Source organism: Cydia strobilella, chromosome Z (assembly GCF_947568885.1).
Source record: "Cydia strobilella chromosome Z, ilCydStro3.1, whole genome shotgun sequence".
Lineage (NCBI taxonomy): Eukaryota > Metazoa > Arthropoda > Insecta > Lepidoptera > Tortricidae > Cydia > Cydia strobilella.
This window is the reverse complement of record NC_086068.1, coordinates 29,454,599-29,481,921: the sequence shown is the minus strand read 5'-3', so window position 1 is coordinate 29,481,921 and position 27,323 is coordinate 29,454,599. Positions and strand designations below refer to the sequence as shown.

Genomic DNA, 27,323 nt, shown 5'->3' with positions numbered 1-27,323 from the left:
GACTAAATAACTGAAGAAAGTTGATTTGATTCTGACGCGCTTTAGCGCGCCTAACACGGTGTTTTGCAGCCTATTATAATGAAAATAATGACAATATTTCCACTTATGTTTGAGAAAGCTTCATTTGAAATATAAAAATAAAAGTTTTCTAACATGCGCGGACATATTGCCATTTTTACGTTTTGAATAAAGTTCGATTCCTAACAAAACAATAATTTTATTAATTGATTAATATAGGCTATCAATTTACGTTGTATATAGATATTTATTTATTCATTTTTAAGTTAAATTTTTTTTAATTGTGTTGGGAGATTGGGTAATCTCCAATTGATTGGTGGTGGTTGATGATGAAAACGAACAGTGACAAGTAAGAGTCAATTGATATTCTTCTACAAGCTAATCATAAATGAAAGTAGGCATAACCCAAATATAAACTATTTAATCATGACCCTTACAATTGATTAAGCCTGTTAGTAAAAAGACCAAAACGGCCTGTCGTATTTTTTTTTGGCGAAACTATAAATTAAGGCGAATGGAAAAAATCTAACGTACTACTTACCACCGCAACGACATACGAGTACCTAAGATGCTATAATGTAATAGTTAGTTCGTATTTTACAAATGTTTTCTTGCTCAGATACGAATAGACCTTGCATTTCGTGGAGGTGGTAAATTATTATAATGGTAAATAATACCTCTTTAATTCAGAAACTATATACTTACTTACTGTTACTGTCTACCTATAGAGCGTATTTCTTCTAAATGGGTAAACAAAAAAAATATGAAAAAATATATAGGTATGAAGGTATGAATGAAGAGCCATAAACGAAGTCGCGAGCAAACTACGCCAGTTATTGTCCGCGATTTCGTCCACGTGAAACTCGTACATATGTGTAGATATATCTTCATACAAAGATTCGTCCCCCTATTTCTGCCTCTAAATAATAAATAATTACGCAATAAAAAGTCGTCCAAATCGATTCTATAATTTAAAAGGTGACAGACAGACAGTTACTTAGACTTACGCAATAAATATGGATTTACCTGCAAGACTTACCGTTTACATTTGAAGTTGTCGGACAGTTTTGTTTCTTTGTTTGTATCTGAGATGACTCGGGAACATCATTTTCGTCAATTTGTAACTCAGAAGTCGTTGGTTCTACGTTTATCCCATCCTTAATAGGCGAATCTTTGCCTATGATCTCCAGTATGAGTTCGTCTATTGGAGTCAGACTGCTTTTTTTTCCGCTGCCAGTTCCAGTTTTTCTTGCGTTGTCTCTTTTATTCTAATAAAAAATAGACAAATTAGCACCTATATTTTGATTTAAAACACTCATGAATAAACGAAAGTAGATTAAACAGTTGGTATGTAGGTAAAAAGAAACGGTGTTAATAAAGGACGAAAAAGTTAAAATTATACTCTGTAATAGTATCCCGAACATAAGTATAGTCTTTTCCTGCAGGTACCAGACCAAGCGACTGACAACAAGTTAAAACATTTTTCCATTCTTCTATTTTTTTGTCTTTCGACAATCTATCGCTAAACGCACCGAATAAAATGTCCTTTTTATCGCGAATCATTTGGAGGACAGTTATTTTACTATCATTTCGAGACATTTTCAAAAGTTTTTTATCTAAAAATTCTGCCGCTAATGAATACTTGTCCAATTATAGTTTCAATAGACGGGAAATGAGCGGGAAAACAATTTTGTCGCTACTTTTTTTATTGAACTTTTCATATCAGGCACAGACAATATACCATTCAGCCATGCGTTGAAGTAGAGCATAATCGATTTAAAAAAAAACTGAGACATGGCGGGAAAAGAACGTGACGGCACATTATTTTGATTTTAGAACTTACAAGTGGAATTTACAAGGGTCCAAATTGTGCAAACCCTGTAGGTTTTTTTGATAAACATAATTTACACGAACTTGTAAAAATTTTCTTGTAAAGTGTAACTTGTGAACTTGTAGACTTGTAAGTTTTGATAAACAGGGCACAGCTGACCATCCACCGAGATACAACCGGCTGACGATTTTTTTATTCACATTAGCATCTAAACTATCATCTGACAAAGTATCATGCGGGAGGCGATGACAATTTTTTTTTTGCTTTTTTCGCTGGCTGCCATTCCTCAACCCACCAACGGAACGGCAGCTAACGTCCACGGGGGTTCATCATACATAACCGTTAACCACTAAATCGACTCCGATATAGTGGTTAGCGCTCTGCAGTTTTTTATTTTTGGCCACAATAACTCTATTGTGGCCAAAAAATAAAAAACTGCAGAGCGCTGATTTGGTTGTGGCGCGCTTGTAATATAAATTTCCCACGAATGATATTCCCACGTAATGTTTGAGAAAACTTCGAACTTCGAAAAATAATACTACCTATATATATGGTCTACTATACTAATATTACATGGCCGTACCACCTTAGCCGTGACTCAGTTAGTTTGTCAGTATTGGGCGCTACTTTGAAACTACCCTTTATGTAATTATTACGCACTTTGTCTCCGAGAGTAACTCCACCCGACCACCGCAGCATCCGTTTTTTGCTAGGTATTTCATGTTTATTTCCAACGGAATTATCTATGTAGTCTTATACGACTTTGTCATACTTCCAACCACCATGCCTCTTGAGGACCAGTTGACTGGCTCCAGAGTCTGCTAGAGTTGTCGCAGAAGTACGGCGGAAGCAATGTCCTTATAGAGCTCTGGGTTTTCTAAATTCAAAACCGTGGCTATTTGTCTCGGCAGGGATAACATTTTGTGGCGTCCACTGGTGTACATTTTCTCATCTGTGTAGTTTAGAAAAAGTCTATTACTAGATGAATGCGTGTCCTGAGGCCGTAGGGAATAATATTTTTTTGAAAATATTCAAGAACTCATCCCGGATCACAAGGATCAGTCTAATTTACTATGTGTGTCTCGAAGCTTAAATATCGCTATTTCACCATGGGATTCAATGTCACTGGTAGTTTTAGCCAGCTCTATTCCTCCACATGCACCATTGATGCCCAAGATCAAACCTACCTGTAATTTATATGTTAATAAGTGTACACCTGTAAATGATTCGTTGATCACCGAGCTTCCCGTAACATATTCCTGTCCATTCATTTCCTTGGTGACTTCTTCACAGGGCCTTAGAATGTAAATTAGTTTTCCAACGATTTCCCATTCATTCGGCGTTAAAGGGTTTACATCTGACGTCGTCGTAAAATTTGACAGGGAGCTGTTTATCTCTTCTTTTAAATCCACAAATCTCTCCAACATATAAAATGCGTTGGAAACGCGTGGGCACGTCTTAAAGTGGTCGTTGTACGGGTTGTCCTGCTTGTTCCCTGGTTTTTTTTTCTTCTCGCACGCGTTTGTACTCCATTTATAGAGAGCCACGGTGGCCACTTCGGATATCGTTCGTCAATCAATAGTATGTGCATATCATGTGAAATGCAGCCATTCTTAACACTTTTCTAACTGACTTTTCGAGTCATTCGAGTAAAACGGTTTGTACTTCTATTTTGCTATCTATAAAATGACCGGTGGCAGCCATAAAACCAATCACCAACAGGAGAAGACCACATGTCCTAGGTTAAACATAGGTATTGACTGGTGTTCATAATTTTTATTGTCGTTTTTTTTGACGCTTCATACAAAGCAGGCAACATACTATAGGATATTTGTAAAATATTTTATTACATATACCTACATCGGGAATGCAAAGTGGATAATTCTTCGATCATAGAAAACGGTTGGAGATCTATTATGATTAAATTTCATTACAAAGAGATATATACATATTTTTTTAAATCTTTGTGCAATCTTCGCATGTATGACGTATTTTTAGGCTTCCGTACCCAAAGGGTAAAAGCAGGACCCTATTACTACGTAAGACTGCTGGCTTTCTGTCCGTCTGTCACCAGGCTGTACCTCATGAACCGTGATAGCTAGACAGTTGAAATTTTCACAGACGATGTATTTCTGTTGCCGCAATAACAACAAATACTAAAAACAGAATGAAATAAATATTTAAGTGGGGCTCCCATACAACAAACGTGATTTTATGTCGTTTTTTTGCGTAATGGTACGGAACCCTTCGTGAGCGAGTCCGAATCGCACTTGGCCGGTTTTTTTTTTCTCACCGATGTACTTTGACCGGCCGAAACTTGTTATCCCTGAGGTACCTCTGGGTCTGGAGCGGCGGACGTGCCAGGTTGTGGCTATGGAGCTTCGATAGCAGCGACGGCATCTTCTGTTTTTATTATGTGTGTAGATACTGATATAAATTACATATTTAAGATTGTTTTCAACATGATCGAACACGGCATCGTATACATGGACTGGTACTTTTATGATGTCTGCATCAGTACCAGTCACTGTCATTTGTGATAAAATTTCCTCCGGATAAATTAGGTTGAATATATTTCGCGGGTCGCTTTTGTAAGTCTCGGTACACCGTACAAGACGATCAGGGTGAATCCATGCTGTCAACATGATCGAACACGGCATCGTATACATGGACTTGGACTGCTACTTTTATGCTGTCGTATGGTTTTACCTCGTTTGAGTATTGATGCTCACGCCAACCAGTTTTTATAAGGTTAGATATTTGCTTCAGTGCACGGATTTAGATTTTAATAAACCGGATGGAGTACACGGGCCAAAAAGTGTGTCCACATGAGAAGTCAAAGTGGGCGGTTGCATCTCTTTCTAATTAGGGTGACCATAAGTCATATGTATGTGGGATATTAGGATAAGTTGGAATGTATAGTTTGGCCAAGATCTTTTTTCATTCATGCATAGGGAGTCAGAGAGAATGGATATAGTTTTTTTCTCCTCTGTAAAACGCTTCACAAAACCTTACTTAATTTAGTCGTTATAAAAGCCATGGAGACTGTATAAAGGAGCCAAATCTCTATGTATGAAAAGTGTTCATCAAAAAACAGTAATTAGGCGGCGCCACCATACACCGAAATACTACCAAAAACAACCTACGTAATTTGGTCGGGTTATTTGTTGCCTTATATGGTTCATGTTATACTCATGTCCCAGAGCCTAACTAGCGCCACCGGAGAGATTAGGAACTATTATTTAAAGCTTATCGCGGTCACTTTTACAACAATTCTGCCATAAGAGATTGCGATCCTTTCTATACCATCCATAATAAAAGCTGTTACTGATGACAGACAGACTGACAGACGGACAGCGGAGTCTTAGTGATATGGTCCCGTTTTTACCCTTTGGGTACGGAACCCTAAAAATGGTCACGTTTTTTTCATTTGTAGTCTGCCTCTTTCGCACTCATGGTATGTTCATATACGTAATGGCTTCTCTTTTGCACACTTCAGCTATTCTTTAAGCGTCATCGTAGTTAATTGCACCATTTTTTTTTAAATTTGCCGCCTTTGTGTACTGACGGAAATGTGTGTTCAACCTACCTATAGAATATTATGTATAAATGTGTCTGTAATATTTAAGGATTTTGGATTTAAATTTTGGCAATTATATAGCTCTCATTACGTGCACAAATAAATCATTTATCTATCTATCTATCAACCAAATAATTAAACATGCCGAAATAAAGATATACTTATTTAGGTAAACTTATTTTTACATTAAGTAAGTACGTATGTAATAAGAACTCTGTAAGGCCGATTCACATCGTGCCGACATCATAGTCACCCTAATGAGTTTGACAATGTTTTCTTGTATTTTTATCGTAAACTTTAATAGTTGAGGCTTACCTGTGAAAAGATATACCACAATCAACAAAACTTTCACTTCTGCAACCTTTCACACAACATCTTTTACCCATTTTATACTTTATTTCGCAAATAAATCTTGAGCGCCGCCATTCATGTATTTTGAAAATTTCTTTATCAAGTTGGGGATACCAATTAATATTCAAATTTACTACAATGTCTACCATATTAAAATTAATGTATTTTTTGTTGTGCACATGCTTGGTTAAATCAGTTAATAATATTGACATTATAACTATTTACAAATTACGTAAAAGATATCAGAACCGCACTCTGAATATAGCACTTAAATAATATAAGAAGGTATTGAATTTTAGTAGTTATTGATATAAATACTACCAAAATGGTATTTTTTTAACATTGGCAACATGTGCGAGTGGGACACCGCGACCCACTTTTGCTATCTCATGTGGACCGTTTTCTCTAGTCTGGTACGAACACCTTTCTGGCTCGGTGATAAGGATCAATTTAGTATGGCAAAAAAAGTGACAGCTCGCTCCTGTTTAGGGTATAACTTCATGCTTCAGTGTAATATCCCTTCGGGTGGCAGCACTGTTACACCAAAAAGCTGTCAAGTGGCGGCGCCATTTTGCGCGAAAATGCTTAAGTGTCAGAGGGTCTGACGTAGTCTGACGGGTGGTCAATAAGAAATTGGCGGGTGTTACAAATTTGACGATTATTGTTTATTTTTGTATGAAGGTTACACATAAAACGCATGGCGCTATAATAAGAATGAGATAGGCTATTAATTACGTTGACAAACATATATTTTCGATATATGTGCAATTCGCTAGTCCTCATTGAACCTAGGCCGAGCAAAAGTTTTCCGGATTTTTATATAGAAGAGTCTAGAAATACAAAATAAAAGCACTATTAAAAAAAAAATTATTGACAGTATTACACATGTATATACAAGGAAAGGTAATAAAATTATACCTTTGCATAAATCTTTTATACATTACAAGCATGTCAAAGTTGGATCTGAAATCTGTCACGTAAAACCAGTCAAAAACTGAGTAATCTTTCAAATCTTGTTTTGTTATCATTTATTAATCAAGCGTTTCAAATTATATATTTATTTTGCAGAATGCCTCATAAAATATGTATTTTCACCGACTTTAGTAACAAAACTTCCGATTTCGAAAAAAAATGAGTCGATTAATATGGCACTTGAAAGCTAAAGTAGAAAGATGACCTTCGTACATTGTTTCATAATACCAAGTTCCTAAAGATGTTCAAATTACAATTTGTAGGTTTTACAACTACATTAAATAACATTACAAAAATTAATAAATACAATGCCTTTTTTTATTAGAAAACTGCATAACACTGTGACAAAAATCGAAAAAATTATTACTAACACTTTTTTACCAGGGCTACATCAGTATGGATACGACTTCTGATATTTTTTTTATGTTGAATGTGAACTACTAATAAGAGGTAAATTGTACAAATTTTAGCCCAGCTTAATAAAAAAACCAGTGGTTAGCTAGATTAAAAACAAATATAGCCAAACTGAAACTTTTACGTTTTAGTTAGTTAGTATTGCTGGGCATTTTCCGCAACTCGACATCCAATGTGCCTATTTTGCGTGAAACGAGGTAGCGCTACTCTAACCACCCCAGCTCCTCCACGAAGCCGAGCAACGTCTTCAGGTTGCTAGTTGCCTCCTTTAGTGTGCATGGATTCCCTAGGTATTTGCTCCTATATACTTCTACCTGTTTACAGTCTAGGAGAATATGTTTTGTTGTTTCTTCTTCTGCCATGCACGCTCTGCACATGGGGCTGTCAGTTTTACCCATATTATGTAGGTGTTTGTTTAGTGTGTTATGTCCTGTTATTAATCCTACTTTTTTACGTAGTTGAATTCTTGGTGTTTTCAGTAATATTTTGGTAAGTGTAGGCGACAGGTTAAATAAAAGGCGTAAATTCGCGAAATACAAGGCCAAAACTATGAGCGAGCGAGGAGCCAACGCGGCGGGTGTGAATATTGGAAATGTACTCTCACTTTACCTACAGTTACATATAGGTGCAGCGTATGACTTGGGCTCGCTACCGTTCATTGTTTTATGTAGCTTTAATTAGAATAGTTTACACTAGATGGCGTTACAAGTACCAAAATTAACCAACAACAATAAAAATTGATAAACCTAAAAGTACAGTTCACATAAAATATATGCGTCGCCTACAGTAAGCTTGTGGTTCAGTTTCGGTAGAATTTCTTTGGTTTGCCTGCATGTCTTCATTTCATTCCAGTACTTGTTGTGCAGTTGTCTGTGATGTTGTTCTAGCTGGTTGTGTATGTAGGATATTGGTAGGGGCATGATTGGCTCGGGTCCATATGTGTTTCTGAACCTTTCCTGGCCAGTTCATCCGCTGCATCGTTTCCTCTTGATCCACTATGCCCCTTTATCCATTGTACTGTTACTTTGTTGCCTTCTTTGCTCACTTCAGTGAGACTCCGATGACATTCAAGTATAAGCTCTGAAGTAAGTTTGTCGCTGCATAGCGCTTGTAGTACCGATTTACTGTCTGACAGTATTAGTATGGTTTCGTGTTTCACTTGTCGTCTTGTAATAGCATTGCAAGCTTCTATTATTCCTACACATTCAGCTTGGAATACCGTATTGTGTTCACCAAGGGATTTTATGATGTGTATGTTCAGGTCCTCTGAGAAGACACCACATCCTGTCCCTTCATTTGTTTTTGAGCCATCTGTAAATATTCTTAGGTTTATTTGGTTTAGTCCTTCTTTCGGATCTTCTGTTAACGATATGGCGTAATCTCTCCAGAAGATCATAGTTTTTGGTATTTTGTCGATAGGCGCTTCCAGCATGGGCAGTTTTGAGATCGTATTTTCATAGATCTTCTTGTGCGATGAGCTGAAAGATGTCCATAGGTTTAGATTTTTCAAACGAAGAGCTGTGGCAGCCGCTTCTTTCTGCTTTTACGTTTGTATCTGCTAGTGCTTTAAATTAAAGTAACCAAACGCATGCAAAACTTTTACATGTGTGTGTATCTAATAGGGATTCAAATTATACAAAGAAACGTACAAAGATATGGTACACGACCATCCATACTTCCATTCCATACTAATATTATAAATGCGAAAGTGTGTATGTCTGTCTGTCTGTGTGTTACCTCTTCACGCTTAAACCGCTGGACCGATTTAGTTGAAATTTGGCATAGAGTCCAGGAGAAGGACACAGGATAGTTTTTATTCCGAAAATCGTCCCATAAGAGGAAGAGGGTGAAAAGCGGGGTGTAATTGAGATAATTAATGAATTGCCTGATAATTCGTTTAAACAATTAAGCATACGCTCAAATTGAATGATTGCCATTAGACTATATTCAGGCGCTATTCTTACTCTAGCTGTGGTTACTAAGTCCACGCAGACGAAGTCACGGGCAAAATCTAGTAATATATGCATAAATGATACTTACACTAAAATAATGTATATAAGCTAAATACTTTATTTTAGTGTGTGTAAGTAGATACTTACAAATTATAAGTGCATATTTACAAAGCAAGGGGAGAAACAAACAGGTTTGTTGCAGCCCACACAGTACATAGTTGTGCGCTTTTTTTTGCATACAACACACACTAGTCGGTGGCGTCCTTTACTATGCGGTATGAACGGGTATTCAGCCAGGTGGTGTTGTCGCACGCTGTACACCTTTGTACTGGCAGAGCTGGCAGGTGGTGCATGGATCGGAAGACGTGGGGTGTGGCAATCTATTAGTTCTCTGATCAAGTGGCATCGGAATTCTCTATGAGGTATTTGGTTATTGGCTTTGAACAATATGCAGCAATATGCAGCATGTGCTGCCCCCTCTACCACCACGAGTACGCACACCTCTACTTCTGCTTCTTCCTCCTCACGTGCGAGCACTTCATTAGAATCAAAGCAAAGCAAATAAACATAAATGCATGTTAGTACAAGCCAAATCCCTTTAGCGTAAAAAAAAACTTTAACCAAATCAAACGAGATAAAAAAATAAACACTAAACAGAAGTATTATCCATACTTTTCTATCTTCTTTTAAAACTGAACAAAATGGCCACACTCGCGACCTTGAATCTTGAGTGTCGGTATGTGGAGTATGGCACTTTTAAATGAAATATTATTGAGTTTTCAATTAAAATATTTTAGACTATCGTTGCCAAATAGTTAACCCAGCGATTTTAGTTTTACTTTAGGTTATTAGTATTATATATACCTAAATAAACGCCCAAATCCTCAGAACCAAACTCGTTCATGGCCCGATTCTTAGAAGTAAAATACCAAAGTAATATGTAAAAACATAACAAATGGACGGTAAAACTATTGTAAACTGTTTATTACTCACCCAGGCATATTATATTAAATCCGCATACACTTCTTTAAATATATAAACACTTAAAATCATGTTTTATTGAGCACCAAATATTTGATGATTGCCCTGTGTCCAGACGCTTTATAAATCAATGTGTTTCTACGAATATTTACGAGTATATTAGAGACACTTGTTTTTATTGCTAGAAATGTTTCTTGTGTTTTCCATAAGCTATTGATAAAGTTTACGCAGCTTAGCTGCGCGCGCAAACGTTGAATTTCCCGCCAATGGCGACGTCTGATGCATTTGTCTGGATAGCGAGCTCTGCTTTGGAATCTGGATGCGCCAGAAGTGCTGCTTGTGCTAGTCTGTACTTACAAGTTTCAAAGGCCTTCGTTTGCTCTGCATCCAGCTCGATTGGTTTGGAGCCTTTCGTCTGTTCACCGCCGAGAAGTAAATGGAGTGGAGCTTGTATTGCCGCTGCCCCAGGGATGAAACGACGGTAAAAGTTCATCATACCCAGGAACCTCCTTAACTCCTTCGTGTTCTTGGGTACCGGAAATTCCTGGACGGCTTGTACCTTACTCTCCAAGGGGCTGATACCTTGTGCGGATACTGCGTGCCCTAAAAAGGTGACCTTGGATTGACCGAAGACGCACTTTGCGGTGTTTATAAGCATCCCGTAGTCCTCTGCAGTCGTTCGAACAGCTGGCGGAGATGCTGTTGATGCTGAGCTTCTGACTCTGAGTAGACGATTATGTCATCGATGTATCCGAAGCAAAAGTCGAGTCCCTTTAGTACTTCATCCAGAAAGCACTGGAAAGACTGAGCTGCGTTTCTGAGGCTAAACGTCATGTAAGGGAACTCGAACAGGCCAAAAGGTGTGGTGATAGCGGTCTTGGGTATGTCGTCGACAAAAACTGGTATTTGATTATACGCCTTGACCAAGTCTATGGTACTAAAAATCTTCTTACCTGTCAGCTGGTAAGCGAAGTCTTGTATGTGCGGCACTGGGTAACAATCAGGTATGGTTCGTGCGTTGAGAGCTCTGTAGTCTCCGCACGGTCTCCAGCCGTCATTCTTTTTGCGTGCCAAATGTAGGGGGGAGGACCATGCACTCTCTGATCTTCGAGCAGTACCGTTGCGGACCATATCCTCAAACTCCTTTTTCGCTATAGCCAGTCTCTCTGGATCCAGGCGACGCGGACGGCCGGAGACCGGTGGTCCTGGAGTGGTCCTGATGTGGTGCTCTGTACCATGCTTTGGAGTGCCCGGCTTACCAGCTGGACGGGTAATGTCTGGGTACCCACGAAGTAGTTCGAGGGAGGGCGTGCTCGCACTCTCCAAGGCCATGATGTGTACGGAGTATATTTCCTCGCTGCTGCTAGGGGTCCTGGCTGGAGTGGTGAGTAAAGTTATAGCGTCGATAAGGCGTTGGTTTCGGACATCGACAAGAAAGTTATAAATCCAAAAAGTCGACGCCGATGATGGGTTTTGAGACGTCAGCCACTGTGAAGCGCCACTCGAATGCTCGCCGGAGACCTAGATCTATATGGAGGTTCAGCAGCCCATAAGTGCCAATTTCTGTGCCGTTAGCGGCAAATAGGAGGTACTTTGTCCTCGGACATGTCCCCCGAACAGCTGACCTTAGAAAAACACACAGGTCTGAACCCGTGTCTATGAGGTATCGCACCTTCATCGTACGGTCAGTGATGAACAGGCGGCGAGTTGTTGTTGTCGTTGGGCAGTCGCTCGCCGCTACTAGTGGCCGCCCTGGTCGTTTCCCGAATGGTAACTGCATGGCTGCTTACACGTCTTTGCTTTGCTCCCAAAAGTAAAATGATACCAGCAGTGTGGATGACCTTCGGGACGTTGTCTGGAGCGGGAACGGCCCCTTGCGAGAGCGAGAGCGTCTGCGGTGATTGAATGAACCAGACCTATGACCTAGAACCTTAAGGAGGCTTTCTACTTGCCGTGTCAGTTCCTCTACTCGCTGTTCCAAAGCGGTACCTGGCACGCCCAATGAGGTACTAGCAACCTTGTAGGATGGCTGCGCTACGTCGACGACCTTGTCTGCTAGGCCTGCCAGGGTGTCGAGGTCCAAGGTAGGCTGAAAGGCAACAACAGTCTGTACATTAGGTGGTAATCTACTGGTCCAAATAGTCCGAATAAATTCCTCTGGCATGTGCGGTCCAGCTAAATCCTTAAGATGCCTTAGAAAGTCAGTTGGCTTTCTGTCATCAATTTCCTCATGCTGTAGTAGTTGCAGGGTTTTCTTCTCACATGAGACAGAAATACGTTGGATGAGCTCGCTTTTTAATTTAGTATACTTGCCAGTAGCTGGAGGATTTCGAAGAATGTCCTTGATTTTGACTGCGTACTCCGGGTCGAGCTGGCCGCACTCGAAATGGTATTTCGTCACATCCAAAGTGATGCCAGAAAGACAGAATTGGTTTTCCAATTGCGCGAACCAAACCTCTGGCTCGTCTGGCCAAAATGGTGGCGGACGCACACCCACTCGAAACACATCACTTGGACCACCACCCTGTACCTGAACCGGATTCGTTGCTAACCACCGCCGGAGGCGTCGGAATACCTGTACCATCACCTCCATTTGGCACATTTCCCGTTCCATTGATCATTGCTGAAGGTTTTTTCTTGCCGCCGACGAATGTGTCCACTTTCTTTGTCGCGGGTCACCAATTTGTAGTAACCGGGTAGATCACTACACGTAAGCCTTTGTTTGCGAAGCAGGGCGATAGCGTCGAAGCGATGAAATGACAAGAGTAACATCAACTTTAAATTATAATCATTAAAAACGAATAAGAAAGATAACACAATTTGAATTTGCGTAAGCGGCAGGTAAACAAAGCAAGTGCGCGGGTGCATGCGAACGCGGTCCGAGAGCCGCCGACGCAGTGGGGTGATGCGCGCGGCGCGTGACGTATGCGCATGCGCTGCTCCTTTGTGTCCGTGCGTCTAGTCGAACAGTCCAAGAGCCATAAGCGGAGCGGAGCGGGTAGCGAGTTACCGCTACAGAATGAACAATCATTAACTTAGCATGTTCAAAAGCCTCAGCTTCCTTGTTGGTCCATTGCCATTTCATCCTGTTCCCTGTTAGTGTATGAAGATCGGCGCAGACACTGTGTAAGTGTGGTATAAATCGCTCATAGAAGTTAACTAACCCAAGGAATGATCGTAGCTGCTTGGCATTAGTTGGCGGGGAAGCTTTGCTGATGGCTTCTATCTTTGATTTTGTGGGGCGTACTCCATTTTTAGGGTTCCGTACCTCAAAAGGGAAAAACGGAACCCTTATAGGATCACTCGTGCGTTTGTCTGTCTATCTGTCCGTCTGTCACAGCCTATTTTCTCCGAAACTACTGGACCAATTAATTTGAAATTTGGTACACATATGTAAGTTTGTGACCCAAAGACGGATGTGTAATTTTAATTTGTTTACTACAAATGAATTTTAGACATGGAGGGCACTTTTGGGGGATAAATGAGAAAATTAAAAATGAAGTTTTTTAAACTATATCGTGTTACATATCAAATGAAAGAGCTCGCTGTGAGAATCTATATCAAATATTTTTTTTTGTAATTTTATAATCAATAGTTAAGTTATTTAAGAATATAGCCAAAAAATGACCACCCCCCCCCTTTATCTCCAAAACTACTAGATCTAAAATTTTGAAGAAAAAAAACACAATAGTTCTTTACCTATAGATCACAGGAAAATCTATTAGAAATGTGCATTCAAGCGTGAGTCGGACTTAATTACTTAGTTTTTGATCCGACCCCTACAGATTTTTTAGATATTTCACTCACGTTTCACATAAAAAATACATTGTAAAAAATGGTGTATGTACGGAACCCTTGGAACGCGAGTCCGACTCGCACTTGACCGGTTTTGTCAATTGTGTGCCCAAGATATTCTACTTCTGGCTGTAGAAAGGAGCATTTCTTTAAATTGACTTTTAACCCAGCTTGTTCTAGTCTTTCAAATACGGTTCGTAGTGTTTCAAGGTGGTCTTTGTCATTTTTTCCTGTAACCGCAATGTCATCAAAATAGACTGCTACATTTGGCAGTCCCTCTAGAAGCTTGTCAAGATAATGTTGGAATATTGATGGGGCCGTGGAAATGCCAAAAGGCATTCGGTTGTGTTGTAGGTGTAGTATCCTTTGTGTGTCGATATTGTCAATCTTTTAGGTCAATTTTTGAAAAATATTCACCATCAGCTAGACTCTGGCGTAATTGATCAAAAAAAGGAACAGGATGTGCGTGTGTTATTAGAACAGGGTTGAGTGTGCTGCGGAAGTCACCGCAGATTCTGATCTGGCTATTGGTTTTCACCACGTTAACTGTCGGTGTTGCCCACTGGATCGGGGTTATATTTGTGTCTACTTTGGTTATAATTCCTTCTTCAACCAAACGATCCAGTTCAACTTCTATGTTTTTCTTCATTGAGAATTTAATTGACCTAGCTGTGATGTGTTTCAGTTCAGTTCTTTATTTGCTTTCTTAAGATACAAGTATCATGCAAAATTGTATACAATAAAATAACTTAGCCTAAATCATGCATAACATTCAAAATTAAATTCTGAATAACATAAATGTACAAAAGGCTGATCAATGTCCTAACTAACGTAAAGATGTCACATTTAATAATATTGATAATTAGATTTTACACAATAAATGATTCGGTTGTGCATCGGGCATAATATGTATGTTTACTTGATAATCTTTTACTTTTCCAAGTTTGTCATCGAAAAGGGTTGTGTGCTTATTCAGAATTTGTTTTAGTGTAATGGATTCCTGTCGAGTTTTCTTGATCGAGTAGACTGGTTTTGGGAAATCCATCTGGAACATTTCGCTCCACTGTAGGCCGAACAACATAGGGTCTGCTGACTTCATGACGATAACAGGAAGTAGTCTTTCCTCATTTTGAATGCGTACGGTAACATTTGTTAGACCCTTTGGTTTGAGTCTTGTATTTCCATATGCGCGCAAGCTGGGAGCCTTCATAAGGGAAGGAGCACCGATACGCGCCCAGAATTGTGTACTAATAATTGAATAGAATGACCCGGGGTCCCAGTCCATCGTGCAGGGAATGTCGTTAATGAAAACATCAATTTTTTTGCTGTCCTTGCTTTTCGTTTTGCTTAGTTGACAGACGACGTCCGTTTCATCTCCGCTATCGTCTGAGTGAGGAAGATTGAGACGAGTGGCTGTGGCTGCTACTCCCGTCATGCTTCAGTCTGCGCAGCTTGTTTCTTTGAGTAAATGTTGTTGGTTTATAGTTTCGATTAGGTAAGCATGCTTTGCCTGATTTGATCAGCAATCCTCAAAATGGCCTGGTATATTGCACTGTTTGCATGTATGTGCTTTGGCAGCACACTGGTTTAATGGATGTCTTTCGGGCTTACCGCATCTCAAGCATTGATGGATCCGTAATTTGCGCGGTGACGTGTTCTGGTTAGATTTGGGGTTTCTTTTAATCTTATTGACTTTGACGTGTGTGTCTGCATCGCCTTGTGCTCGTTCCCGCGAAGAAAGTCACTTCTTTTTCTTTCATATTACCATCTTGAATTTCTTGTAGATCCGGCCATTTTTGTTTTAGATCGATCTGTAATTGTTCGTGGTTAAGCCCGGTTGCAAATCGGTCGAGTAACTGTCGTTCCAATATATAGGTCATCGCTATAGCCACAATCTTTACTTATCTATTTTAGCCTGTTAGCGTAATATTCCATTTGATTCGTTGTCTTTTCGTATGCATTTCCAAAAGTCTGTTAAGGCTCTATATCTTGTGCGTTTGATTTTAAATAGGTCGAGGAGTTTATTTCGAATATCCGCGTATGTACTGTTTACAAAGTGTGGTGTAAGGGCAAACTTTATTTCGTGAAAGGTATCCGGTGATAGACAGGTGAATAGCAGTTCCTTCTGTATGATCCGGGCATCCTCGCCCCAAAGTTTCCATTTTGTTTCGAAATAGTCGATAAAATTTTCAACTGCGGTATCGTCCGGATTGAATTTGTCGCTCTTAAAGCCGTTGTAAACATTGTTTCTGTTACCGTTAGTGTTCGAAGAGCTGGGTGACTCCGTGCCGTTTGTCGTTGTTGGTGTGGGAGTCGCGGCAGCTGCGTTTTGCTGTTGCGATATCATCAATTGTAATATGTCTGAGATTTGTTTCTGTTCTGTAGCTTGCAATGCAAGGAATTGGTCAAATTGTTCGCTGTTCATTTTGTAACGATTTTTTTTAATCCTCGTCGCCACTGATATAAATTACATATTTAAGATTTATATAATAGTTTATTTATATGTTTTTTTTTTTAATGGCTTTTATTATAATAGCCAGTGTCATGTCGATTTATTACAAACAATAAAAAGAGAACCGAGAATTTTGAATAAGATTACCGAAAATATAGTTGCTTATTCCAAAACTGTAGAAATTAAAGTTTTAACTTATTCAGTTCACAAAAAGAAACTATTGCTAAAAGAATACACTTGTCTTTAATTTTGAATAATTCTAAAATAGAAGTAGGAAATAGAACTTTGAGGCGAGAAAGATCCGCATAAAAACAATCGTGCTTAAATAAAGGGCATGCGAAGAAAATATGATTTAAATCACCTTCCTCCAGCCCACATTCACACAGAGAGGAGTCACGGATATGGATCCTTTTCAGGTGGACAGGTGAACAACAATGGCCCAGTCTCATTCGAATAATTATGGAACAGTATTGTTTTTGAATAAAAATCCTAGAGAACCAAGGCTTTCTTGGTACATCAGGTTGTACGAGGAAATAAGATTTATTTCGTGCTCGATTAGCGGTAGTCCACTTGGCCGACCAAACCTGGAAAAGCCATCTAGAAGCTAGAGGGACTAAATCAAAACAGTAGTTCCTGAAAGGCGTCTTGTCACCGCAAACCACAGCTTCCTTAGCAACCCGGTCGGCTCGTTCGTTCCCTGTGACCCCTGAGTGGCCCGGAACCCAGATCAAGGCAACCTCAAACCCCCTTTTTTACAATTTAACAGATTCTCTTTAATTTGGAGAATAATTGGGTTGTGGACTTTGGATGAAAACGGATTAGATAAAAGCGCTTGTAGGCAACTACGGCAATCTGAAAAGATGATAGTTTTCCTTAGTTTGAACAAAAGAATAAACTTCACACTCTCCAAGATGCCAATACACTCTCCAGTATATACAGAAGTTTCAGGAGGGCATTTAATTTTTTGGACTATGTTATACTGGGAGTGGAAAACTCCTACTCCCACACAACCAGTAGGTGACAATTTTGACGCATCACAGAATATAGTGTTCCAGTCATGCCAATCACGCGAGAGAATCTGGTGGAGGTACTCGTCTGCATGAGGATCATCATGACAAATGTCAAAATTTAGGATAACCCGGGGCTGAAAAATGATAATCGCGTAGTTGAATTCAAATAGAGGGAGACGAGGGGAGTGGAAAACTGGATCCTTGAGAGATTGAAACTTTCTTAAGCTATTCACAAGACAGGGTTGGTCAAGATGATTCGGGGCAGACAAAGCTTTAAGATCATATAAACGATGAATGATAGGATGATACGAAAATTGTAGCGATCGGAAAAAATAACTATCCGCTAAGAATTGGCGGCGCAAAGCAAGGGGGGCTCAACACACTCTACTTGCATGGCCTTGATTGGGCTGGACCTCATAGCGCCTAAGATAATTCTTAAAGCTTTGGATTGGATTAGATCAAGTTTTTTCAATCCAGCTTTATTCCCAGGAACCAAAAGATGGGAGCCATAGTCTAAAATGCTTCGTACTGTAGCATTATAAATTAATCTCAGGGAAGTTGGATGGGAACCCCACCAAACTCCCGCTAGGCATCTAAGAGTGTTAAGCCCACGTTCACATTTTTTTACTAAATACTCAAAGTGCGAGTCTCCGGAAAGTTTAGAATCTAGAATGATTCCTAAAAATTTATAGGAGGGACGGAAAGGAATATTGGTTTCGTTGATAGATACGTTCAAATTAGGTAGAGCTCTTTTACGCTTAAAAACAACAGCACAGCATTTAGAAGGAGAGAGAGACAAACCATTATTAGAAAGCCAGTTATTTAAAGACTGGAGGGAGCTGTTGATGGACACACTGGCAGAAACCAGGTTTTTATTTGAAGAGTAAATTAATAAATCATCTGCATATTGCAGAACTTGGCACCCAGAAACAGACCCCTCCAGGTCATATGTGTATAAATTGTATAGTAAGGGGCTTAAGACAGAACCCTGTGGCAGTCCGCGCCAAACCAGTCTAGCTGGATTGATGTGAGGGTCTTTACCCCGAAATGTTACTTGCCTTTCGGAAAGGAGGTTACCCACAAGACAAGCCAGTCTCGCTGGAATACGCAGATTACGGAGCTTTTCTCGGAGAATGGGGAGCTGAACATTGTCGTAGGCAGCTTCGACGTCCAGGAATACTGCCAGGACCGAAGCACGGTTTGCAAAGGCTAGTCTTATATCCGTTGTAAAAATGACCAGGCTATCAATTGTGCTTTTGCCCTTCCTAAACCCATATTGGGATTTTCCTAACAGTTCGTGACTTTCAAGAAACCATTCCAATCTGTTCTTGATGAGATGCTCTAAAATCTTAGTTAGAACGGAGGATAAGGCTATAGGTCGGTATGATTGAGGGTCATTTGGGTCCTTACCCGGTTTAAGAATGGGCATTATCAGTTGAGATTTCCAGGACCGAGGCGGCCGGCCCGAAAGCAAAATTTTGTTAACTAGGCCAAGGAAATAATTTAGGAATCTGTCACCCGCTTTAGCAATAAAGGAATAGGGTATTCCATCATGACCTGGGGCGGAGTCTTTTACCGTTCCCAGCACATTCCTGAGCTCCAGAAGGGAAAACAACTGGTCTAAAGGGTCAGATGAATGGTTGTTCAGTAAGCCTAAAGAGGAGTCAAGAACTCCAGGAACATATGGAGGAGCTATTTTGGTTAGAAAGGATTCAGCCCATTGTAAAGTATTAGGGTATGTACATTTACAAGGGTTATATGAACTTCTAAATTTTCGGATATTATTCCAGACAATTGTATCAGGAGTAGAGGGACTAAGAGACGAACAGAAAGATTTCCACCCTTCAGACTTCTTATTGTTAAGCAAGGTTTTGGTATCCGACATAATTTTTATCAGAGATTCAAAATTCTCATTTGACATATTTATGGCATACTCCCGCTCTGCTCTCTTTCTAGATTTAACAGCCTTAGAGCAGTCACTAACCCACCATGGGGGAGAAGCCAGCTTGCCTATAACAGTATTTTTAAGAGGAAAGGCCTTATCAGCAGAAGTTTTAATGGCAACAATTAAAGCGTCAGAGCAGAGGTCTAAAGAATGTGTAGTAATAGGAGGAAGATGTAACGTTTCATAATCCAGAAATTTTGTGTAGCTAACCCAGCAGTCTGCGTCATTGATATTATAAACTAATAGGGGGCAGCTCATTGAAGGTCTTTTAGAGGCACCGAAGGGAAGGCAAAGTAAAATCGGGAAGTGATCGCTACCATAAGTGCTATCCAGGACCTCCCAGGAAATTCGTGATGCAAGTGAAGGAGAGCATAGGGATAAGTCAACTGCACTAGCAGATTGATTCGGGAGAGAGCGCCGTGTGGGAGTACCTGAATTTAGTAAACATAAGTTGCATTTGTCCAGTATATCTAGGAGAAACTGGTCTCCTAGAGCGTCATCATTTTTCTTACAACCCCATAACACATGGTGAATATTAAAATCCCCAAGTACAATAATAGGATGTGGGAGGGGTTCTATTAACTTCCTTAGAGACTTTAATATGTTATAAGAAGGATCAGGAATATAAAGGGAAAGAAAGGTAATGCCTTCCACACGGGCACAAGTTGCGTGGAATTTAGGGCTGTTATTAGGCAAGGGAATAGAAGGAAATATGGTCCCTAATGAAGAGGGCACACCCAGCATGTCCATCAGCCCGGCAGTCCATTAGGGAACAGTAACTGGGAATTTTGAAATTAGAGTTTTCCTTTAGCCATATCTCTGATATGGCTAAGATAGCTGGATTGTGTTTATTGATAAGGTAAAGTATCTCTTGTTTTTTATTGTTGATACTGCGACTGTTCCACTGTAGAATTACGTGATCCATTATGACTTAACAAAGATGAAATAAAAGGTGCTACGTGGGAAATCAAAGAAGTATTAGCCAAAGGGCTGGCGGGAGAGAAAATTTTAATGAAGGAGGAAATCAATTTTATAATTTCTGAAACTATGAATTGTTCATTAGACGGTTGTTGATTAGGGAAGACCGGAGTGGGCTCAACAACCGGGTCCCTTGTCAAAGCGTCGTGAGCTCTTTTATCATACCCTTTTTCGAGGCGAGGGGGCGAGCGGGGTTGACGGAAAATTGTTTTATCTTTCGCATGACCATACCGGCAGCATTTAACCCTTAAATACATGATTTTTTGTATAACTTTTTAATAAATTGAAATAGATGTGTCATGCTGTATAAAAGTAATAAATGTGATTTTGGATAGCTGCATATTGAGCCACGGACCATCAAATATACGATGCATATATACATCATTATGCATTTAAGGGTTAAAACATTGTATAGTTGGTAACTGATATTGTTCAACCACTAAAGAGTTTAGACATAAGAATACTCTCTTAGGTAAGGTTTGGCCATCAAAAGTCACAATTACAGTTTCTGACGGAAGCCAGGAATAAGTGCCGTCTTGTTTGGATTTTTTAAAATTGAGGCGCCTAATTTTGACGGGGACAGGGCCTCCCGAGTTTAAGGGAACCTTGAGATTTTCTAGGACCTCCTCAGGAGACCAGTCGGCGGGGATGCCTCTAACCAGTCCCAGCCTAGTGACATTAAAAGTTGGCACAAATGCCTTATAGTTACTGTGAGTTAAGGTCGTGGATTCCAGGAAGTGGTTTGCATCATCAGCAGAGTGAAAGCAGATCGACACCCGATTTCGCCCGATTCTTTTCACAGACCCCTCCACAATATTGGGGAATTCTCTTTTGCGGCTTTGTAGAAAACGCCCGAAGGTCACTAGGTGTAGAATTGTTCCCGAATCTGTAGCTGTTTCGATTTTCTGTACGTACACCAAAAAAGGACCTTGATCATTGGATGTATACTTAATGCGCCCAATTGGCGTAAGAGGGGAGGAGGGAGTCTGAGAGGGTGTTTTATTTTCTTGCGGGTCTATTAAATGAGCCGGCGGAGTTACTACTGGAGACTGGGCCAGTGATTGTTGACCTGGCTGGATTTGGCTATCCTCCAAACTGCTGTGTGGCTGATTAAAATCCACATCTAAAACATCCGACCATCTGTCGGGGGGGCTGGAGGACCTGGATCGGGCCCCCTTATCTTTATTTGGCCTTTTCTCGTTGCGATCTTTTTCGCGGAGCTCCTTACGCTTCTGCCTTTCGCGTCTATTTATTTGTTCCATTACGGGAGTGGAAGACTCAAGCCGATGAGTATTTTCGAAATTCTCATGATGAGCTAGGCTAACCGACAACGGACAATTGAGTCTTCCATCTTCTGAACGGATTAATGTAACGTCCTCGTCCATGAGGAGTTACTACGGTTGCCAAGGGCAACCGCCCTACAAGCTAAAAAACTACACCACTATTTATGTACTAACTATTACGTCTTACCACAAGAATTGGAATAGCAAAGTATATTTAGTAAAATTTAGCAATTTTTTTCCCTGCCGAATATGATGATAACGCCAAATAACAAAAATATATTAAAATTCAAACCATCCGCCATCGACACTCAACTGACCACCCATATCTATTTATATGTTGACAATAAAGTAAGTGACAGACATGACATAATTGACATATGAAAACCCGTTGATGGATCTCTATGGTAAACGACGAAATGAGGTTGTAACTGATACAATATAAAATTACATAAAATATACTACATTAGGTACATATTTAAACTAATTATCCAGACTTACCATACTTTTGAACGTTATATTAATACCTACCTTGTAATTCCTTACGCTTGTAATACCTACTTAGCATATTTAAATTTCAAATAGTCTTTGTACTTTTGATAAAACGAAAAGTCGTAAAAGTAAGGAAGGGGTTTCCGAGCTAGTGAGGTTACTTAAATAGTAGATTGTTAATCAAGGACTGAAAGCCAATAGTTCGAATGTGAAATGGGTGCACTGCAATCCACGTCGACTATGAGAAAAGTTAAATACTTCGTATGACTTCTATAAAAAATGTGAACTGAAATTAATGAAGTGACCAATTTCATAGACGTAGCTATACCTAGTACCTATATGTAGGAGGTATCATCTGTTTCACAATTAAGCAATATTACGTAATGGAGGTTAACCTACCTGGGACCTCAAAACAATATAAAAATAATTATTTTAATAACATAATAACAATATAAAGAAGAAACGCGTTCCATATTGATTTTCGTACATTGACCCGCCTGTTGACATCTCTATTGCACTCGCGTTATTATATTGCTGTCAGGCTCGCACAGTGACATTGACAACCGCCATCATGGGCGGGACAGCTATATAATTATGCGAGTGCAATAGAGATGTCAACAGGCGGGTCAATGTACGAAAATCTATATGGAACACGTCTCTTCTTTATATGTTTCTTTGTAAGTACAAAATTTTCTCCCTCTTGTAACTTTGTATCTATAAGACGTACAAAATAAATACAAATATTTTTTTTAATTTTCCCACTTCTTATAGATATTTTTGTCATAAAATCAACTGTCGTTTCATTAATATATAAAAATAACAAATTTTGGCCCCTTCAATTCAAGATGGCGGCTAACGCTCGCTGTGACCCCTCGAGGTCTAAAACTTACATTTTTCATGAAGCTTTTATAAGCAATATAAATTAAAACATTTTCTAAACCACCTTTTGTAGGGCAAAAATATCTTCATACTGAATTATACGTAGACCGGCAAAAGCGATTTTATACTTACGAAACGTTTCTACCAGGAGAGATGAAAAAATTGTGTTGAAACATTTTTTTATATCAATAATTGTATATTGCAGGTATAATTTGGTAGCTCACAGCAAATCGCATTCCGGTGAGGGTGCGCAAGCGCCGGCGACACCCGCAACGCCACCACCGCGGCGCCGTCTGTTCCGCTGTAACTTCTGCCAGGAGCGATTCGAGCGCCGCTACATGCTCGAGAGACACGTATCCGTCGTCCACGGACGAACGCTAGAGCGTCCGCCACCCACCCCACGCAACACTATGAGCAAAATGCTTAAGGCTCAAGCGCAAGCGAGACGGTCGCCAACTCATTCGTCTAACGAAACTACTACTAAAGAGGAACCGAGCCCAGACACCACGGAAAAAATACCGACTTCAAGCAGTGCGTGGACCAATGCTTATGTCCAGGAATTTGGATTGAGACCGGAATATCAACATTGATTGTTACTTCTTTGTGAGCGGGCAGAGTTGGTCACTCTGCCCGCCACACTAGAGCCAGGCAGTTGACTACTTCTCATGTGAAGAAATAACAGTACTTTTACAAAAACCACATTAACGACAAACAATAATAAATCCTAAATTTATTGGTCGTTAAACAATTGGTTGCAATACAAGTTGTTGATTTAGTAGTACCTAACTCAGGTCCGTGAAATGATTCCACTGTGACTTAGTTTCTATTACAAGTGTTTTACAACTATATTATTATTTTATGAACCTAACATGTATATGGCATGTAAACTAGTTTGTTTACCGATTAATTTCTTACTACATATGTTGCATAGAAAATATATAATTTAAGTAAATAATGTATATACGAATAATAGATAAAATTTGTTGGCTATGAAAGTACTAAGCCTGCACTAGATTGTAAATAGTTAATACAGATATTAAATGTCTTTTACGTTTAGGTATAAATTAATCTAGTTCACTGGAAGACATGTTAATTAAAACTGTATTTTTATACTGTTATTAGCGCAGTAAACAATTCTATTTATTTTTGTCTCTGATATTCTATGACTATGATACATGAATGGAGTTTAGTGCACCGCCGAATTGTTCGACAGTAGACCGGACAGCAGTATTGTTCTTGCTTTCATTTTTATTTCAAAAATGCGCTCATTATAGGTGGATTTTAAGGAAGTTCAATATTTGCAAACTCGTAGAATATGAATAAATTTAATGAACAAAATTCTAATAAACGCCCAAATGATGTATAACACGTTTTTGTTAAATATTGTATACATTTTACAATTATTCTGTTAAGTTCTATTACCGGAATCCTATAGCCGTCACTGGTCTCCAAGGGAGGATTTTTCTCTTCACGCCAATCATTAAGTATTGCACAATAGTCTGGCTAAGTTTTTTGGCATGTTTATTTCATTTATTTCTAAAATCTTGGTCTGATACTGTTCGATCACAGTTTTTACACAACTCGGTCTTTAGGTACTGAGCAATGATATTATATAGGTAACTATAGATAGGTTATACTCATACAAAGGATCACAAATTATACTATTTATATTTATTTATATTCATCTGTTTTTGTTGATTATTTTTCGCATACAATTCATTTTTATTACTTTAGAGGAACGTAGTTGGGTGAGTAAAAGGTACCGTTGACGGGTAGACTTAGACTGATTTATTAAACCATAATCAAGTATTTTATACATCTCTAATCTACGGCGGTACAGACATTATCTTAATCAAATCAGCGCGTGCTCTAACCTTTTATACTAAGTTATCAATACGCGCCGATAATATTTTGCTGACCGCCATAATTACACTTGCGCTTATCTCTTTCGGTGTATGGACGGGAGCTCGTTAACAGGAGCCAGGGGTCGGAAACCGGTATTTGCTCCATACAAAAATACCGGTATTATTACGTTCTTTTACGTTCTTTTGTTTATAATTTCATTTTTAATGGGACGTTTTAATAATGCAAAATTGTTTCCTAAATACATGATTCAGTCCTACGTAATGAGCATAAAAAAATTCAAAATATTGGGCTATTTCGGGGTTTATAAAAAATACCGGTTCCGAGCCCTGGCAGGAGCACATTTCTCGCTTGCCTAGGCGCGTCTATAGAACATCTGTACAATTTAAGCGTTTCAAGTTTGGAACGCCTATAATCTATTTGGAGTTATAATAACATCATTGTTACTAGGGCTCAATACTGTTTAGGGACAATTAGGAGGGCTTTGGAACACATTGCGCGCTGCTGGAGGCTACACAATCTTATGTCACCCAAGCATACAATGCGCCGTAGCCAGATTGGGCCCAAGCAACACATTTCCTCCACACAGTCGAATTAGTTAAGAAATTAAACGGATTCCCAAGGTCGTCTGTTTAAAATTGATACACGCATAGTACGTTGCTTCTGGAACGAAATATATGAAAAACTTGGCATAATTAATGGAAGACTTTTTTCAATTGGGATATGTACCTTATGGACTGAACTTATTTTTCATTAACCCTCCCCACCCCTCCCCCCTCTGCGTCACCCCCCCGCACCCCCGCAAAGGGCCCGAAACGCGGTTTTTCTAAATTTTTAAGAAAACCGTTCAAGATACAGAAAAAGTGTTTAGGAACGAAGTGAGACCTTAATAAATTTGGTATTAATCTTTTATACACACTTTAGTGCTATCACTTCTAGTTTTTGTGCAATTTGTCACCAAAGATGCAAATTTTTTAACATTTAACGTTTTTTTCTTTTTAAAGATAACTGTTCTCAAAAAAAAAACGATATCGCTCAATTTTGTTTTATTTAAGTAAAAAGTTAATATGTTCTTTAAAACGAAGTATCATTTATTATTAAACTTCTTCATTTGACGACGCTGTGCCATTTTGAAAATACATCCTCTTTAAACATGTTTAAGCTCACCGAACATCGTTACTATTAACCACTTGACTGTGTATGAAACGGATCCTGACCGAATTTTATACAGCACAACCCAAGCAACACAAGGCAGCTGAATATTGTTTGAATAATGGAGCATGCCGTACTGTAAGCTGAATAAGCTAGCTGAATATTTTTTATTTATTTATTTTTCAATTTATTTAGGTAAACAAACAATCAGCGCTGTTACAGACGTTATACAGAAGATTTTAGTTCTAGCGGTTACGGCGATATTTGCATCGAAAGCTGTACTTGATGCAGAAAGCAAGCCGCTTTGCCCAGTGATACTAGGGACCCTTCATCCCCTAGAATTCAAGATGGCGGACCTTTTCCAAAATGGCGGCTGCAAAATTTAAAAAAATTGTAGACACAAAACGGGTGCACCGATTTTAGTGATTGATATATCAATCTATTCGTATTGACACCTGTAATCGGAAAAAAAATATACCATTTAAGAAATTAAAGATCGCGGCCGAATATTAAGAAAATTGTTTTTTTTTCCTTCTACTGAAAATAACAACTAAATGTTCTATAGTATGGTCACATATTCTTTCATTTAAATGAAACCTGATAATATTAGCTACAAAATAATTATAAATAATATTTCAAACTTTTCACAGGTTCCGGATGGATTACTATCTGGGTGGTGACATTGGTATACATATCCTGAATTAATGCTATATACTATTCAGGTACTTCACGAAACCTCAATACTACACACATTGAAATAGTAATGGAGGGACAGTTTGGCGTAGTTCATTTCTATATATTCAATTTAATTATATTAGGTAGGTATATTTTGGTATGATTTCATATGAATTGCCTTTTTTTTACAGTTCAACCACATCGGACGAAGATGATAATGAGGAGTAAATGTGACGTCCCACGGGTAAAGGTACCTTATGGCGGTTGGCGCTTAAGCTATTATTAACGCCGCTCCAATACTATCGCGGTGCTATGCGACGTAAGCGCCAGCCTCCATAAGGTTCCATTTTCCGTGGACCGTCACAAATAATAAGCGGCAATACATTTATTTTTAGCTCAATAAATAAAGTAAATATGTATTATTTTCTTTTTTACCTTTAAATATAAAGAAATATCATCAAAGTTGTCAGTTTTGACGCGAGGGGGCCGTTTCGGACGGGAGTTACGCGCTTTTTGTAATGCGTATAGTTAAAAAACTACTCAACGGATTGTCAAGTTTTTTATTTTATTTTGTAGCTAATATTATCAGGTTTCATTTAAATGAAAGAATATGTGACCATACTATAGAACATTTAGTTGTTATTTTCAGTAGAAGGAAAAAAATGAAGAAAAAAAAAAACATAATTTTCTTAATATTCGGCCG

General features: G+C 39.0%; 1 protein-coding gene across 1 annotated transcript in view; it reads left to right on the top strand.

Moving 5' to 3' along the window:
- LOC134754265 (zinc finger protein 37 homolog) overlaps nucleotides 1-24,051 on the top strand; it is a 94,394-nt gene extending 70,343 nt beyond the window's left edge. Inside the window, exon 7 of the mRNA XM_063690480.1 lies at nucleotides 23,136-24,051. Coding sequence (XP_063546550.1) covers nucleotides 23,136-23,520 — 385 coding nt within the window. The 3' untranslated portion in view covers nucleotides 23,521-24,051. The remainder of the gene's footprint in view (nucleotides 1-23,135) is intronic.
- Nucleotides 24,052-27,323: the final 3,272 nt, after the last annotated feature.